The sequence below is a fragment of the Corythoichthys intestinalis genome, chromosome 4 (assembly GCF_030265065.1).
Source record: "Corythoichthys intestinalis isolate RoL2023-P3 chromosome 4, ASM3026506v1, whole genome shotgun sequence".
Lineage (NCBI taxonomy): Eukaryota > Metazoa > Chordata > Actinopteri > Syngnathiformes > Syngnathidae > Corythoichthys > Corythoichthys intestinalis.
The window spans coordinates 35889175-35901267 of NC_080398.1; the positions used below are offsets into that span (position 1 = coordinate 35889175).

At 39.3% G+C, this 12093-nt stretch overlaps 1 protein-coding gene and 1 long non-coding RNA gene across 4 annotated transcripts in view; one reads left to right on the forward strand and one right to left on the reverse strand.

The window, feature by feature from the left end:
- Nucleotides 1-12093, forward strand: part of LOC130914425 (uncharacterized) — a 118795-nt gene that overhangs the window by 7469 nt on the left and 99233 nt on the right. For both annotated transcript variants that reach the window (XR_009062913.1, XR_009062914.1), the window contains exon 3: nt 4198-4256. This is a non-coding gene — a long non-coding RNA (uncharacterized LOC130914425). The remainder of the gene's footprint in view (nt 1-4197; nt 4257-12093) is intronic.
- Nucleotides 1-12093, reverse strand: part of rspo1 (R-spondin 1) — a 55600-nt gene that overhangs the window by 6698 nt on the left and 36809 nt on the right. For both annotated transcript variants that reach the window (XM_057833595.1, XM_057833596.1), the window contains exons 4-5: nt 9106-9249; nt 4025-4231 (exon numbers count right to left, since the gene is read on the reverse strand). In XM_057833595.1, coding sequence (XP_057689578.1) covers nt 4025-4231; nt 9106-9249 — 351 coding nt within the window. The remainder of the gene's footprint in view (nt 1-4024; nt 4232-9105; nt 9250-12093) is intronic.

The following is a 12093-nucleotide window of genomic DNA, read 5'->3' on the forward strand; positions in this document are numbered from 1 at the left end:
GTGGCTGGGTCTTTCAGCATGACAATGATCCCAAACACACAGCCAGGGCAACAAAGGAGTGGCTTCATAAGAAGCATTTCAAGGTCCTGGAGTGGCCTAGCCAGTCTCCAGATCTCAACCCCTTAGAAAATCTGTGAAGGGAGTTGAAAGTCCGTGTTGCCCAACGACAGCCCCAAAACATCACTGCTCTGGAGGAGATCTGCATAGAGGAATGGGCTAAAATACCAGCAACAGTGGGTGAAAAGCATGTGAAGAGTTACAGAAAACGTTTGGCCTCCGTTATTGCCAACAAAGGGTACATAAAAAAGTATTCAGATGAACTTTTGGTACAAATACTTATTTTCCACCATGATTTACAAATAAATTCTTTAAAAATCAAACAATGTGATTTTCTGTTTTTTTTTTCCACATTGTCTCTCATGGTTGAGGTTTTACCCATGTTGACAATTACAGGCCTCTCTAATATTTTCAAGTGGGAGAACTTGCACAATTAGTGGTTGACTCAATACTTATTTGCCCCACTGTAAATTCAAAACAAAGTTCAAAAACAGCTGCTTTTGCAGGCGTCTTTCGCCCAATAAATTCTGCATTGACAGAGGCCAGGAACAACTAATAGCCTTTAAAAAAAAAAAAAATATCCGCAAGTAACAAATTCTGTAAGTCTTGCCTCATCTGTTCTGGCGCAGCCACGCGGTGTATTGCTTCTCTTGTTTTCACGCCAAGCAATGGAGCGTGTTGGGTCATTTGCGGTGAGTCAAAGATAATCAAGAGGCGAGCGAGTGGGAAGTTCGGTAATAGTCTGCTCAGGCTGACGGGATCAGGTTTAATACGAACGCCTGTGCCCATAACCATAAAAAAAATACTAACTTGAATGATTCGTAAGTTTTGATTCTGACCTCAATGTGAAATGGCCAGAAATGTAAAGAAATTTTTCAAAAGACGACCAACGTCGAGAACAATGGTTCTTAACCTGGGTTCGATTGAACCCCAGGGGTTCGGTGAGTAAGTGTCAGGGGTTCAACAAGTAAGACAAGCAGGGCCTCATTTTCATACGCTGACTATATCTATACAAACTGACATTTTAGACCAGGTTTTGGACAGGTTTGCCCCCAATTTACAATTATTCTATTTGTGTTATACGTCTGGCCCAAGGGCGTAGGTTTGCATAGGGACGGTAGGGACATAACACTACCAACTTTTCAGGATGCTTAAATTGTCCCCACCAACTTTTAAGCAACCTTATTTGCATTATTTAATTACTACAGTTATATAGGTAATTTAGATTGTCTCCCCATATGTTGTAAGGATATAATTGACCCTACCATTATTAAGTGAATTACTTTCATTATGTTCAGACTTACATTTACCCCTTTTCACTGCTGAGTGTGCCAGTCCATTTTTTCCCCTCAAATGCACGTTTGATTGGCTGATGACTTGCCCCCCCAGCAACACACACACACACACACACAAAGACACACACTCACAGCCCCATGCCGCCACCTCCACCCTCTTCAAAGAGGAGGGATTAGAAGGTTTTGGTTTTTTTTCGACCAGCGCCAGCCACTGTAATTAATGTAAAAAGACGTCAATGTTGTGGAAGTGGGGAACACACTACTAATTTTGCTACTGAAAGTCCGACCTGTATCAGCATTAGCATCAGACCTGAAACGAATACTCGAGCAACTCGAATAACTCGACTTAAAAAACTGATCGAGTAATTTTATTAACCTCGAGGAATCGTTTAATTTTGCCAGCTCTAAGCATCACGTTTTGCCCGGACTATTTTTAATGCGGGACAACGCGCTGACGTCACGTGCGTAGAGGAAGAAGCAATAAAAAAATAAATAAATAAATAGAAAACTTACCACAGCCGATTGCCGCTACAAACTGCGCCGACGTTGCTTAAAACTACACCCGCATGATGCTAGTGTGGTAGCAGGTAGTGTCCGATGCGTCTCATAGATATCGCATGCATTTAGGACTAGATGCGAAATGACAGACTCGGCCGCCTGTGGGCAGCGTTAGTAAACAGCCACCATCTTTAAGCAGTAGACTTCTCATCGCTAATAAATATAACGTTGTTGTCACTTGCTCAAGTAACGTTAGCCTTCGGCGGCTAGGTTTCTATTGATTATGGCCACTGTCGTTGCGTGGCTAACGTGTCTTACATTCAGGCTTTATTTAATCTGTAAAAACACAACGCTGTAGAGTGATGAGGGTGTAAATTCAAACTCAATAAAGCTAACTGTCAGTTTTAGCTCGGTAGTCACTGCTGAATAAAACACCAAGTAGCACTGGTCCCTAATGTGCTCCAACACAGCAGGTTTCATACATTTATTTTGAACACGGCAAAAACTCAAAATCCTATCAGTACTTACAGTTTAGACTCACTTAAAAAACTAGAACTTAAAAATTCTTGACACAAATGGAAATTAAATTGAAACGTGGGAAAAACCCGTAGCTTTCAAGTGATGTGTGTTATCAAGCGTAATTACATTTTTAGGTAAGAAGTATGTTTTTTTTTTGTTTTTTTTTTTGAAAGCAGTTAATTTTTTTTCTAGTCACATCTTAGATGCAATTGTTGGCTGTTTTCAACAATGTACATCGAAAATAAAGACATTGATTGACTGAAAATGGTTCAATATTGGACTAAATGTCTTTTTTTCCTCATGTATATTTGTAATTGCTCTTTCCCTAAAAAAAAATGTTTTATCCGATTACTCGATTAATCGATAGAATTTTCAGTCGATTACTCAATTACTAAAATATTCGATAGCTGCAGCCCTAGTTTGCATAACATTAAACTGTGTGAGTTTGAAAAGAAGTGTCCTCCTGTATGTATTTTCTACTGTTAACGTTAATTAAACTGTGAGAAATGTAGTGAACCGAGGTTTATCCCTTTCTCTCTAATTTTCATTTTTATTTTATTTATGTGGTTTTAAAGCAGCCCAAAGGAGCTTTCATTTTTTGTTGAGTTGACAGTCTTATGACACCCCTGTCAAATAAAGTGTTACCTAAAAAAAATCAACAAATAAGCCGCACTGGACTATAAGCCACAGGTATCAAAATGAAGGAAAAAAGTAGTGGCTTATAGTCCGAAAATTACGGTATATATTTTTTGTTATATATATGTTATATTAATTTCTTAACAATGTTGTGTGGTCTTAAGACAAATATTTATTTTTTTGCATTCCTGGATAGTTAGGAGTTTATTAACAGGTTTTACTTATTGTGTATTTTAATATAATTTGAGTTATGTTCAAATATTGAAATCTAGATTTGCTAATTAAATCCAGACATTTATTCTGGAAGTTTTCAAACTTTCTATTTAGTAGTTTTTGAAAACAAAGGTTTGGATGGAACATCCTCAATCACTGATCTTGTCGTATTAACATCAATTGGAGACAGTTTTCAATTTTCATTCCATTGTTCTGAGCTGAACCCAAGACTTTCATAATCATCCTAGCAACACTTGCTTTGTCAAAAATGACTAGTGAAAAATCGAGCTTATTTCTGGTGTTTTTTTCTATCGTAGCTACTTATGTTTGGAGACTTGACTTCTGGCACTCTAGTTTCTTTCCCTACCAAGCAGTGAGTGGTGCTGAGCCCTTCAGCCGGCACAAAGCACTCACAGGACACACTTCTAGCTACCCCTCACTGAAAGGCCAGCATCTGCCACTGCCTCACACCCATGCACATACACAGATAGTCTTGGGCATAGGTGCATATGATATTAAGTAGTAATGATGTCACAAGGAAGGGCGGGCAATCTGGAACACTTTCATTCGATTGGCTAAAATAATACTAGCATTAATGAAATATCTGCCCACTCAAAGGACTGCCACTTCCTGAAAATGCTGGCTTTTATTAGCGTTTTTCTCCATTATTACACTCCAAAAAATTAATTCTTCGTTCTTTTTAGGAAATTAAACAATTAATACCGCTGGTATGTGCATTATAAAGGTGTTGTCTGCAGATATTGGTGTTTTTTTTTTCCTTAAAAACAATTAAATTAAACAACAACCTCTTAAGCAGGGCGTCTTATCTACGACGCATTTTCTCCTTTCAGTCTGCGGTGCGCACTGTGAGGGTCCTGTGGCCAAGGGTGTTCCCCGACTACGGGGGTGCCGCAATGGTAGTCGGACCCGAGATTGCGAACCCTTTTTGAATCCGCACGTCTTGTTCCTCTTCACGCAGGGACTCCACTGGGTCCACTCGGACAGTTGACACTCTGGAAATGAAGAGGAACAATAATGGTAAGCATGTGTTAATTTTTTTTTGTCTGATTATTTGTTGCTAGGCAGATTTTGTAATTATTTGCACCCCAACATTTTTGGGGGAAAAATTATGATAAATTAAAACGTTAAGTAAAGATGTCCAATCACGTCATTTTCAAAGTATCGGAATCGGCAAAAAAAAATACCGGACATGCCTTTTTTTAATATGTATTTTTCATATATTATATATTATTTCCCAACGCAGAGAAGATATATCTATTGGTGCCACTACGCACAGTCATTGTTGCACTTCCCATCATGCATTTGGGCAGAACAGTTAAATGGCTACAGTATCATTTACTGAAAGCTCAACAAATACACTAGATGGCAATATTTAGTCACAATATACAAAGTCACATTTATCCTTTAAGAATTACAAGTCTTTCTATCCGTGGATCCCTCACAGAAAGAATGTTAATAATGTAAATGCCATCTTGAGGATTTATTGTCATAATAAACAAATTCAGTACTTATGTACTGTATGTTGAATGTATATATTCGTCCGAGTTTTACTCATTTTTTTCTTAATGCATTGCCAAAATGTGTTTGATCGGGAAAAATTATCAGGAATGATTGGAATTGAATCGGGAGCACAAAAAAAAAGCAATCGGATTGGGAAATATTGGGATCGGCAGATACTCATAACGATCGGGATCGGATCAGGAGCAAAAAAACATGATTGGAACAACCCTAACGTTAAGTCGAATTTTGAAATTAGGAGAATTTTATGTTATCATAAGCCATTTATTAACCATACTTTAAAAAGTCTTGCAAAAAGGCACATTCTTTAAATACAGTTTTAACAATAACACACTTCAGTGCAATGGCAGAGAGCTGGGACAGGTCTGTCCACATATCAACCATAAAATGTTACCATTGCGTTATTAGACCTATCACTAGACATGATTCAAATGCAGTTAAAATGTGTAGGGTAAGCTTTTTATACTTTCTTTTGTAGCACAGGCAAGAGAAGCTTGGCGGCCCGCCTGGCTTAAAGGGCACTGGGGGAAACCCATAGACACATTTATAAAATTCTATCAACTGTGATTCTGAAGTGTGGTACGTGTAATGCGGCCTCCCAATAGTGCATTGGTTCTTAACCTTGCCAAGGGTACTGAACCCCATGAGCAGAGGCGTCGCGTCCCATTAGGCATACGCAGGCAATTGCCTAGGGCCCCCAGCCAGCAAGGGCCCCGAGAGGGCCAACAGATTTGGCACATAAAGATTTAGCACACTCAGCTTCACCGCACTGTCGCAGCTACAAGTATTGGGAGTGATTCAAAACCATGGTATCATTTGGCAGATTAACTATCAGTTCTGTTATCAGTCCCAATTAGAATACATGTTTTATGCAAGTCCAATCAGTTTGAATAATGTACGAATGTAAATGGTGTTATATAGCGCTTTTTAGACTTCATTGCTATGTGCCTACTGGTGACACAGCACCAGGAGCAAGGCAGGGTCAAGTATCTTGCTCAAAGATATATAGGAGGGGTCATCAAGGTGGAGAATCGAACCGACTACCACAAGGGTCGAGGAACACTACTCCACAGCTAAGCTAAGCTATCCTAAAGGGTATGGGCCAAAAGGGCTTCATCAAGCATTTCATGAAACGTCCTTGCTGTAATATTTTACGTGGATTTTCACAGGCCACCTCATTATTCATTTGACTACTTAAAGAAATAGTGATTTTTTCCAAGAAAGTCTATTAATGGGTCTATCATAATCCTCGTTGACTACTCTATAAGAAAAATATAACATATATGCATCTAAAATAATCCTAAACGATTTTATTAGCAATTTTAATACTCCCTTTAGCAAGGTTCCTTGGGTATGCGGTATGCCGCTGCGTACGTTCCCATAGCAACCAGTCCTGTTATTGTCCTACGTCATAAGCGCTGCATATTCTGAGAACGAGAATAGGCGTAAGCGTAAGGTGCGCATTTCGAGCAGAGGACGGCCACCCCACTTGAGGATTAATCCGTGCGTCCATGAACAAATGTAAGTATTTCCTCTTCATGCCATAAAGTTCTTATAAGTTAGAGCCGTTATCAGCGCGACCGTTTCTTGTTTTTCCTATTACGTCGGCTGGTTGATCCCATTCGTTCTCGCTGCGTCGAGGAGAGCGTTCTTTACATTATATTCGCATTGCACATTTGCTTTAAGAGGGAAGGTGTTAGTTTAGCATCTTAAAATGATGTTGTACATCCATGAGTGTAAAGTGCTTAGTTTTCACCACTTTTATGGCCAAGATGACCGCACACAGCGCGCACTCGAACCCCACACACACACCTTCGTGTTCATTTTACTGCGCAAATATGTATGTGTGTCACGTGACTCAGATCGAGAGTGGGTGGCGATCGGGCCTTTTTTTAATTGGCAAAATAAAGAGAAGTTATCCGTCTGGAAATGAAAAAAGAAAGGAAAAAAAGCAGAAGAGGAGAAAAGGAAGCAAGACAGCGGTGAGTGTACTATGTTACTGTAGTTTTATGTCCTAATGTAGTAGAAACCGGCCACTCTGAGTGTCCTAAAAAGCACTCTGAGACTGAGGCGTTATTATACTTTTATTAAATATGCTATTGCTCCAAGTCCAACTGTCCCCCTCACTTGCACACGCTCAAAGGGCCCCATGTTGCTTGTTGCCTGGGGCCCCCTGGGACTCTTGCTACGCCTCTGCCCACGAGTTACACATGTGTGTACAACTGAACCCTTTCAAATTTAAAACCAATATACCTAAGATATAGCAAGCTAATGTCTGAGTGAATTGCCATTCAAATTACAGCACTGGCCCGAATATAAGCCTTTGAGTTAACCGAGACACTATTAAGGTGAAAGATTTTGGTAGCAACTTGATGCTTCATTTTTATTTATTTTTTTAGACATTGACACCTTTTTAAAACGATATCTCGATTCTTGCGAGGAGCATATCAATAACCTTTTGGGATACAAAGTATCACGATATATCACCATTTCGATATTTTGCCACACCCCTAGTACGTATGTATGTACACTTACACACACAACCACAAACCATTTAAGAGAGTGAGAGAATGTACAGTACGTACTATTTATATTATTTATTAGGGGTGTAACGGTACACAAAAATCTCGGTTCGGTACGTGCCTCGGTTTTGAGGTCACGGCTCAGTTCATTTTCGGTACAGTAAGAAAACAAAATGCAAAATATAAATGTGCTAGTTGTTTATTACACACCTTTGTGCTTTCAACAATAGGAACATTAGCCTATAATACAAAGCTAGAATTCTGCTCAAAAAGTAGCGGGTATTTAAAGATAATCCAACAACAATTTGCCTTTCAGACCCCGCGTATTTTTCTTTCTGAAAGAAAGAAGAAAAAAGAAGTCCTGTGCTAAAGGGAAGAGCAATCCCAATGACAAAGATTTTAACATGTATTTTACAAATGAAATGCCTCAATGAATCATATTTTTTTTGTTATGAACGGTTTTTAAAAGCTTTATTGGTGGATTTTCTCACGTTAAAGCGCCACACGGAAATTGATAAAATTTAATTGTGTAAGCAGGATCTGTGTATTAATCTTATTATTTATTTACAGGTGTTTTAGCTCATTTCAATTTATTTTATTTAAATGGGCTATTATTTATTTTATTATGTGTTTATATTTTACAAATGAGATGTATGATTCATTTATATTGTATATTTTATGTTGCATAACTTTAGTTCCTATGTGAATATTAGTTCCTACTTGTTTTGTTGTGGTAGGAGGGTTTTGTATTGAACATGTTGGTTATTATTATAGCAGAGAAGACAGCAGTAAATCAACAAAGACAAGTCAACTGTGCCCCGATCTACCCCTCAGATCAGAGATCTGATGGACTCAAAAAGTTGGTTATGATTGCATATTAGTTTGAAAATCGACCGGATCCACCGTATTTTTACAAGAGTGACTTCCGGTCTGCCCGATCCTAGCTACCGGTAGTAGTATTGACGCAGGAGGGTCGCGTCTCGCGTCAAATAATAAACTCTGCCGTTCTTTTCGCGTGCGTTGTGTTGAGCCGCTTATGGGACGCGTCTAACACTCGGCCGCACTGCGACTGGTGTGCATTGGCTGATTGACTTTAACACCCGCGTTTCACTGCGTTCTCGCGCCGGCCACGTTGTCGCGCCGTTGACGTTTCTGGGTTATACTGTCCTACCATGTTGGTCCTCATTATAGTAGAGAAGAAGGAGAAATATAATCTACACAAATAAACTGTAACCCGATTGACTCACAGCCTCGAAAAGTAAGGGTTACATTACATCAGAAACACGTTCGGTACGAACCGAGCACCACGTACCGAAACGGTTCAATACAAATACATGTACCGTTACACCCTTATTATTTATGCATTATTTTATGTTGGTTTATGTTAGTTACATTTCAAGCTATTCTTTAATGTTCCATCAATAACATGCATTTACAGGGTTTTGTATACACTTATTGATATTCCATATATACAATTAAAAAAAATGTTTAAAAAAAGGAGCGGGGGGGGTGACACTTCTTTCACTTTATGCAGTCGGTTCTGGTACCCATTAACAGCGATAAGTGAGGGATAACTGTACGAACTGTTCCGTTGCATTTCATTTTCAAATTCAACTGAACTTTTCTTAGAAAAAGACATTTTGAAAAAGATTTCTGCGCTAAAAACAGGAAATTTAAACATAAATTCGCTAGTTGCAAAGGTTTACACAGTTCAAAGCAAAACAAAATCAACGAAGCGACGCTGCTAAACTTCAAAAACTCATATTTTGGGGCTCTTAAGTCAAGGTACATTTTTGTTTTTACAAAGACTGATCCTGGTGACTCACCTATACACTCCATTGTGTCGTTGGCAGTGTGCTTGCCGGGAGGGCAGCTGACGTAGCATCGTCCGCTGTGTGAATACAAGCCCTCCTTGCATTTAGTGCAAAAGTTGCGGTAGAAACACGCATCACAGTTGTCTATTTTACATTCTGGAACACAGAGAATGAGATATTTCAATGATTTAGCAGTTACACATACACACATACACACATACAGTGTGGCAAATAAGTATCAACCACTAATTGTGCAAGTTCTCCCACTTGAAAATATTAGAGAGGCCTGTAATTGTCAACATGGGTAAATCTCAACCATGAGAGACAGAATGTGAAAAAAAAACAGAAAATCACATTGTTTGATTTTTAAAGAATATATTTGCAAATCATGGTGGAAAATAAGTCGTTGGTCAATACCAAAAGTTCATCTCAATACTTTGTTATGTACCTTTTGTTGGCAATAACGGAGGCCAAACATTTTCTGTAGCTCTTCACAAGCTTTTCACACACTGTTGCTGGTATTTTGGCCTATTCCTCCATGCAGATCTCCTCTAGAGCAGTGATGTTTTGGGGCTGTCATTGGGCAACACGGACTTTCAACTCCCTCCACAGATTTTATATGGGGTTGAGATCTGGAGACTGGCTAGGCCACTCCAGGACCTTGAAATGCTTCTTACAAAGCCACTCCTTTGTTGCCCTGGCTGTGTGTTTGGGATCATTGTCATTCTGAAAGACCCAGCCACGTCTCATCTTCAATGCCCTTGCTGATGGAAGGAGATTTTCACTCAAAATCTCTCGATAAATAGCCCCATTCATTCTTTCCTTTACACATAAGTCGTCCTGGTCCCTTTGAAAAAAAAACAGCCCCAAAGCATGATGTTTCCATCGCCACGCTTCACAGTGGGTATGGTGTTCTTCGGATGCAATTCAGTATTCTTTCTCCTCCAAACACGAGAACCTGTGTTTCTACCAAAAAGTTCTATTTTGGTTTCATCTGACCATAACACATTCTCCCAGTCCTCTTCTGGATCATCCAAATGCTCTCTAGCGAACGGCAGACGGGCCTGGATGTGTACTGGCTTCAGCAGGGGGACACGTCTGGCAGTGCAGGATTTGAGTCCCTGGCGGCGCATTGTGTTACTGATAGTGGCCTTTGTTACTGTGGTCCTAGCTCTCTGTAGGTCATTCACTAGGTCCCCCCATGTGGTTCTGGGATTTTTGCTCACCGTTCTTGTTATCATTTTGATGCCACGGGGTGAGATCTTGCATGGAGCCCCAGATTGAGGGAGATTATCAGTGGTCTTGTATGTCTTCCATTTTCTAATAATTGCTCCCACAATTGATTTCTTTACGCCAAGCGTTTTACCTATTGCAGATTCAGTCTTCCCAGCCTGGTGCAGGTGTACAATTTTGTCTCTGGTGTCCTTCGACAGCTCTTTGATCTAGGCCATAGTGGAGTTTGGAGTGTGACTGACTGATCTTGTGGACTGGTGTCTTTTATACCGATAATGAGTTAAAACAGGTGCCATTAATACAGGTAACGAGTGGAGCCTCGTTAGACCTCGTTAGAAGAAGTTAGACCTCTTTGACAGCCAGAAATCTTGCTTGTTTGACCAAATGCTTATTTTCCACTCTGATTCGGAAATACATTCTTTAAAAATCAAACAATGTGATTTTCTGTTTTTTTTTTTTTTTCCCCCACATTCTGTCTCTCATGGTTGATGTTTACTCATGTTGATAATTACAGGCCTCTCTAATCTTTTCAAGTAGGAGAACTTGCACAATTGGTGGTTGACTAAATACTTATTTGCCCCACTTGTAGGAATTAAAAGCCCATATTTAACTGTACTCCATGGAAAAAAATGACTTTTCATAGACACTGTAGATTATTGTTTAACGGCATAGATGAAAATGTTTCTCCAACAAACAAAGTGTTGAAAAAGCGCATAATTAAAAACACCAGATGACACAGACGAGTGGTACTTTCTCACATAAGCTGGCGTCGGAATGCGGCTTTCCAGGAAAAGAGCACATAAAGAGTTGGGAATCCTTGCCCTTCATGCCAACTGGCACTTTTGAGGTATTGTTTGTGTTTTTGCAATGAGTTTAAAGAAGACTGACTCGGCTGCGTGTGGCTCGTGGCCAGAATGACACAGGATCTAAACACAGCTCAGTGTTTAAAAGAACAACATTTGTTTAAATGAATGATGAACTTCTTCCCATGTGAAAGTGAGCACCCCATGTCATCTCTCATTTAGCGTCAAATCAAATCGATTCTCTGGGCCTGATTTTTAAGTTTTTGTCCCAGGGCTGATTAATCACATTGATTAATTGCAAACTTATATTGCCTTTATCAATGATACCGTGCAGTTTACTTCAAGGGTATAGAGCCCGGGACAGGTTTGTTCACATATCAACCATAAAATGTCGCTGTTGTTCTTCTTTTTTTTTTGGGAAGGACACAAGCTAAAGTCGCTAACCGTGCATTATTCATGGCCAGATCAGAATAAAATTTGGTAGACATATTTAAGTGATTGAGGGGAATACTACTTTTTCTCGTAGGCACTGGCTAACTGTTTGTATTACTCTAACACACTTAATATAATCACTCAGGGAATAGGATCTTTTCTCGTATTTACTGTTTGACTGTTTGTATTACTCTAACACACCCAATATAAAATAAATAGCATTTATATCATAGTTCAAGGAAAACAAGCAGAATACCGTATTAGCCCAAATATAAGACTGTGTTTTTTGCATTTAAATAAGACTGAAAAAGTGGGAGTCGTCTTATATTCTGGGTCTAGACATACCCATTCACGACGCTAGATGGCGCCAGATATTATTGAAGCAAATGCTGAACTTGAGGAGTAATGTTCTGTCATGACAGATCTCAGCTCCTCTCAAGTTTAACCAATTTGCATTATTTTATTGCAATGTTTTTCCTTATTCAGATTTGTTTCAAGACTACAGTTACAGTTAGACCTCACTTTGATGGTT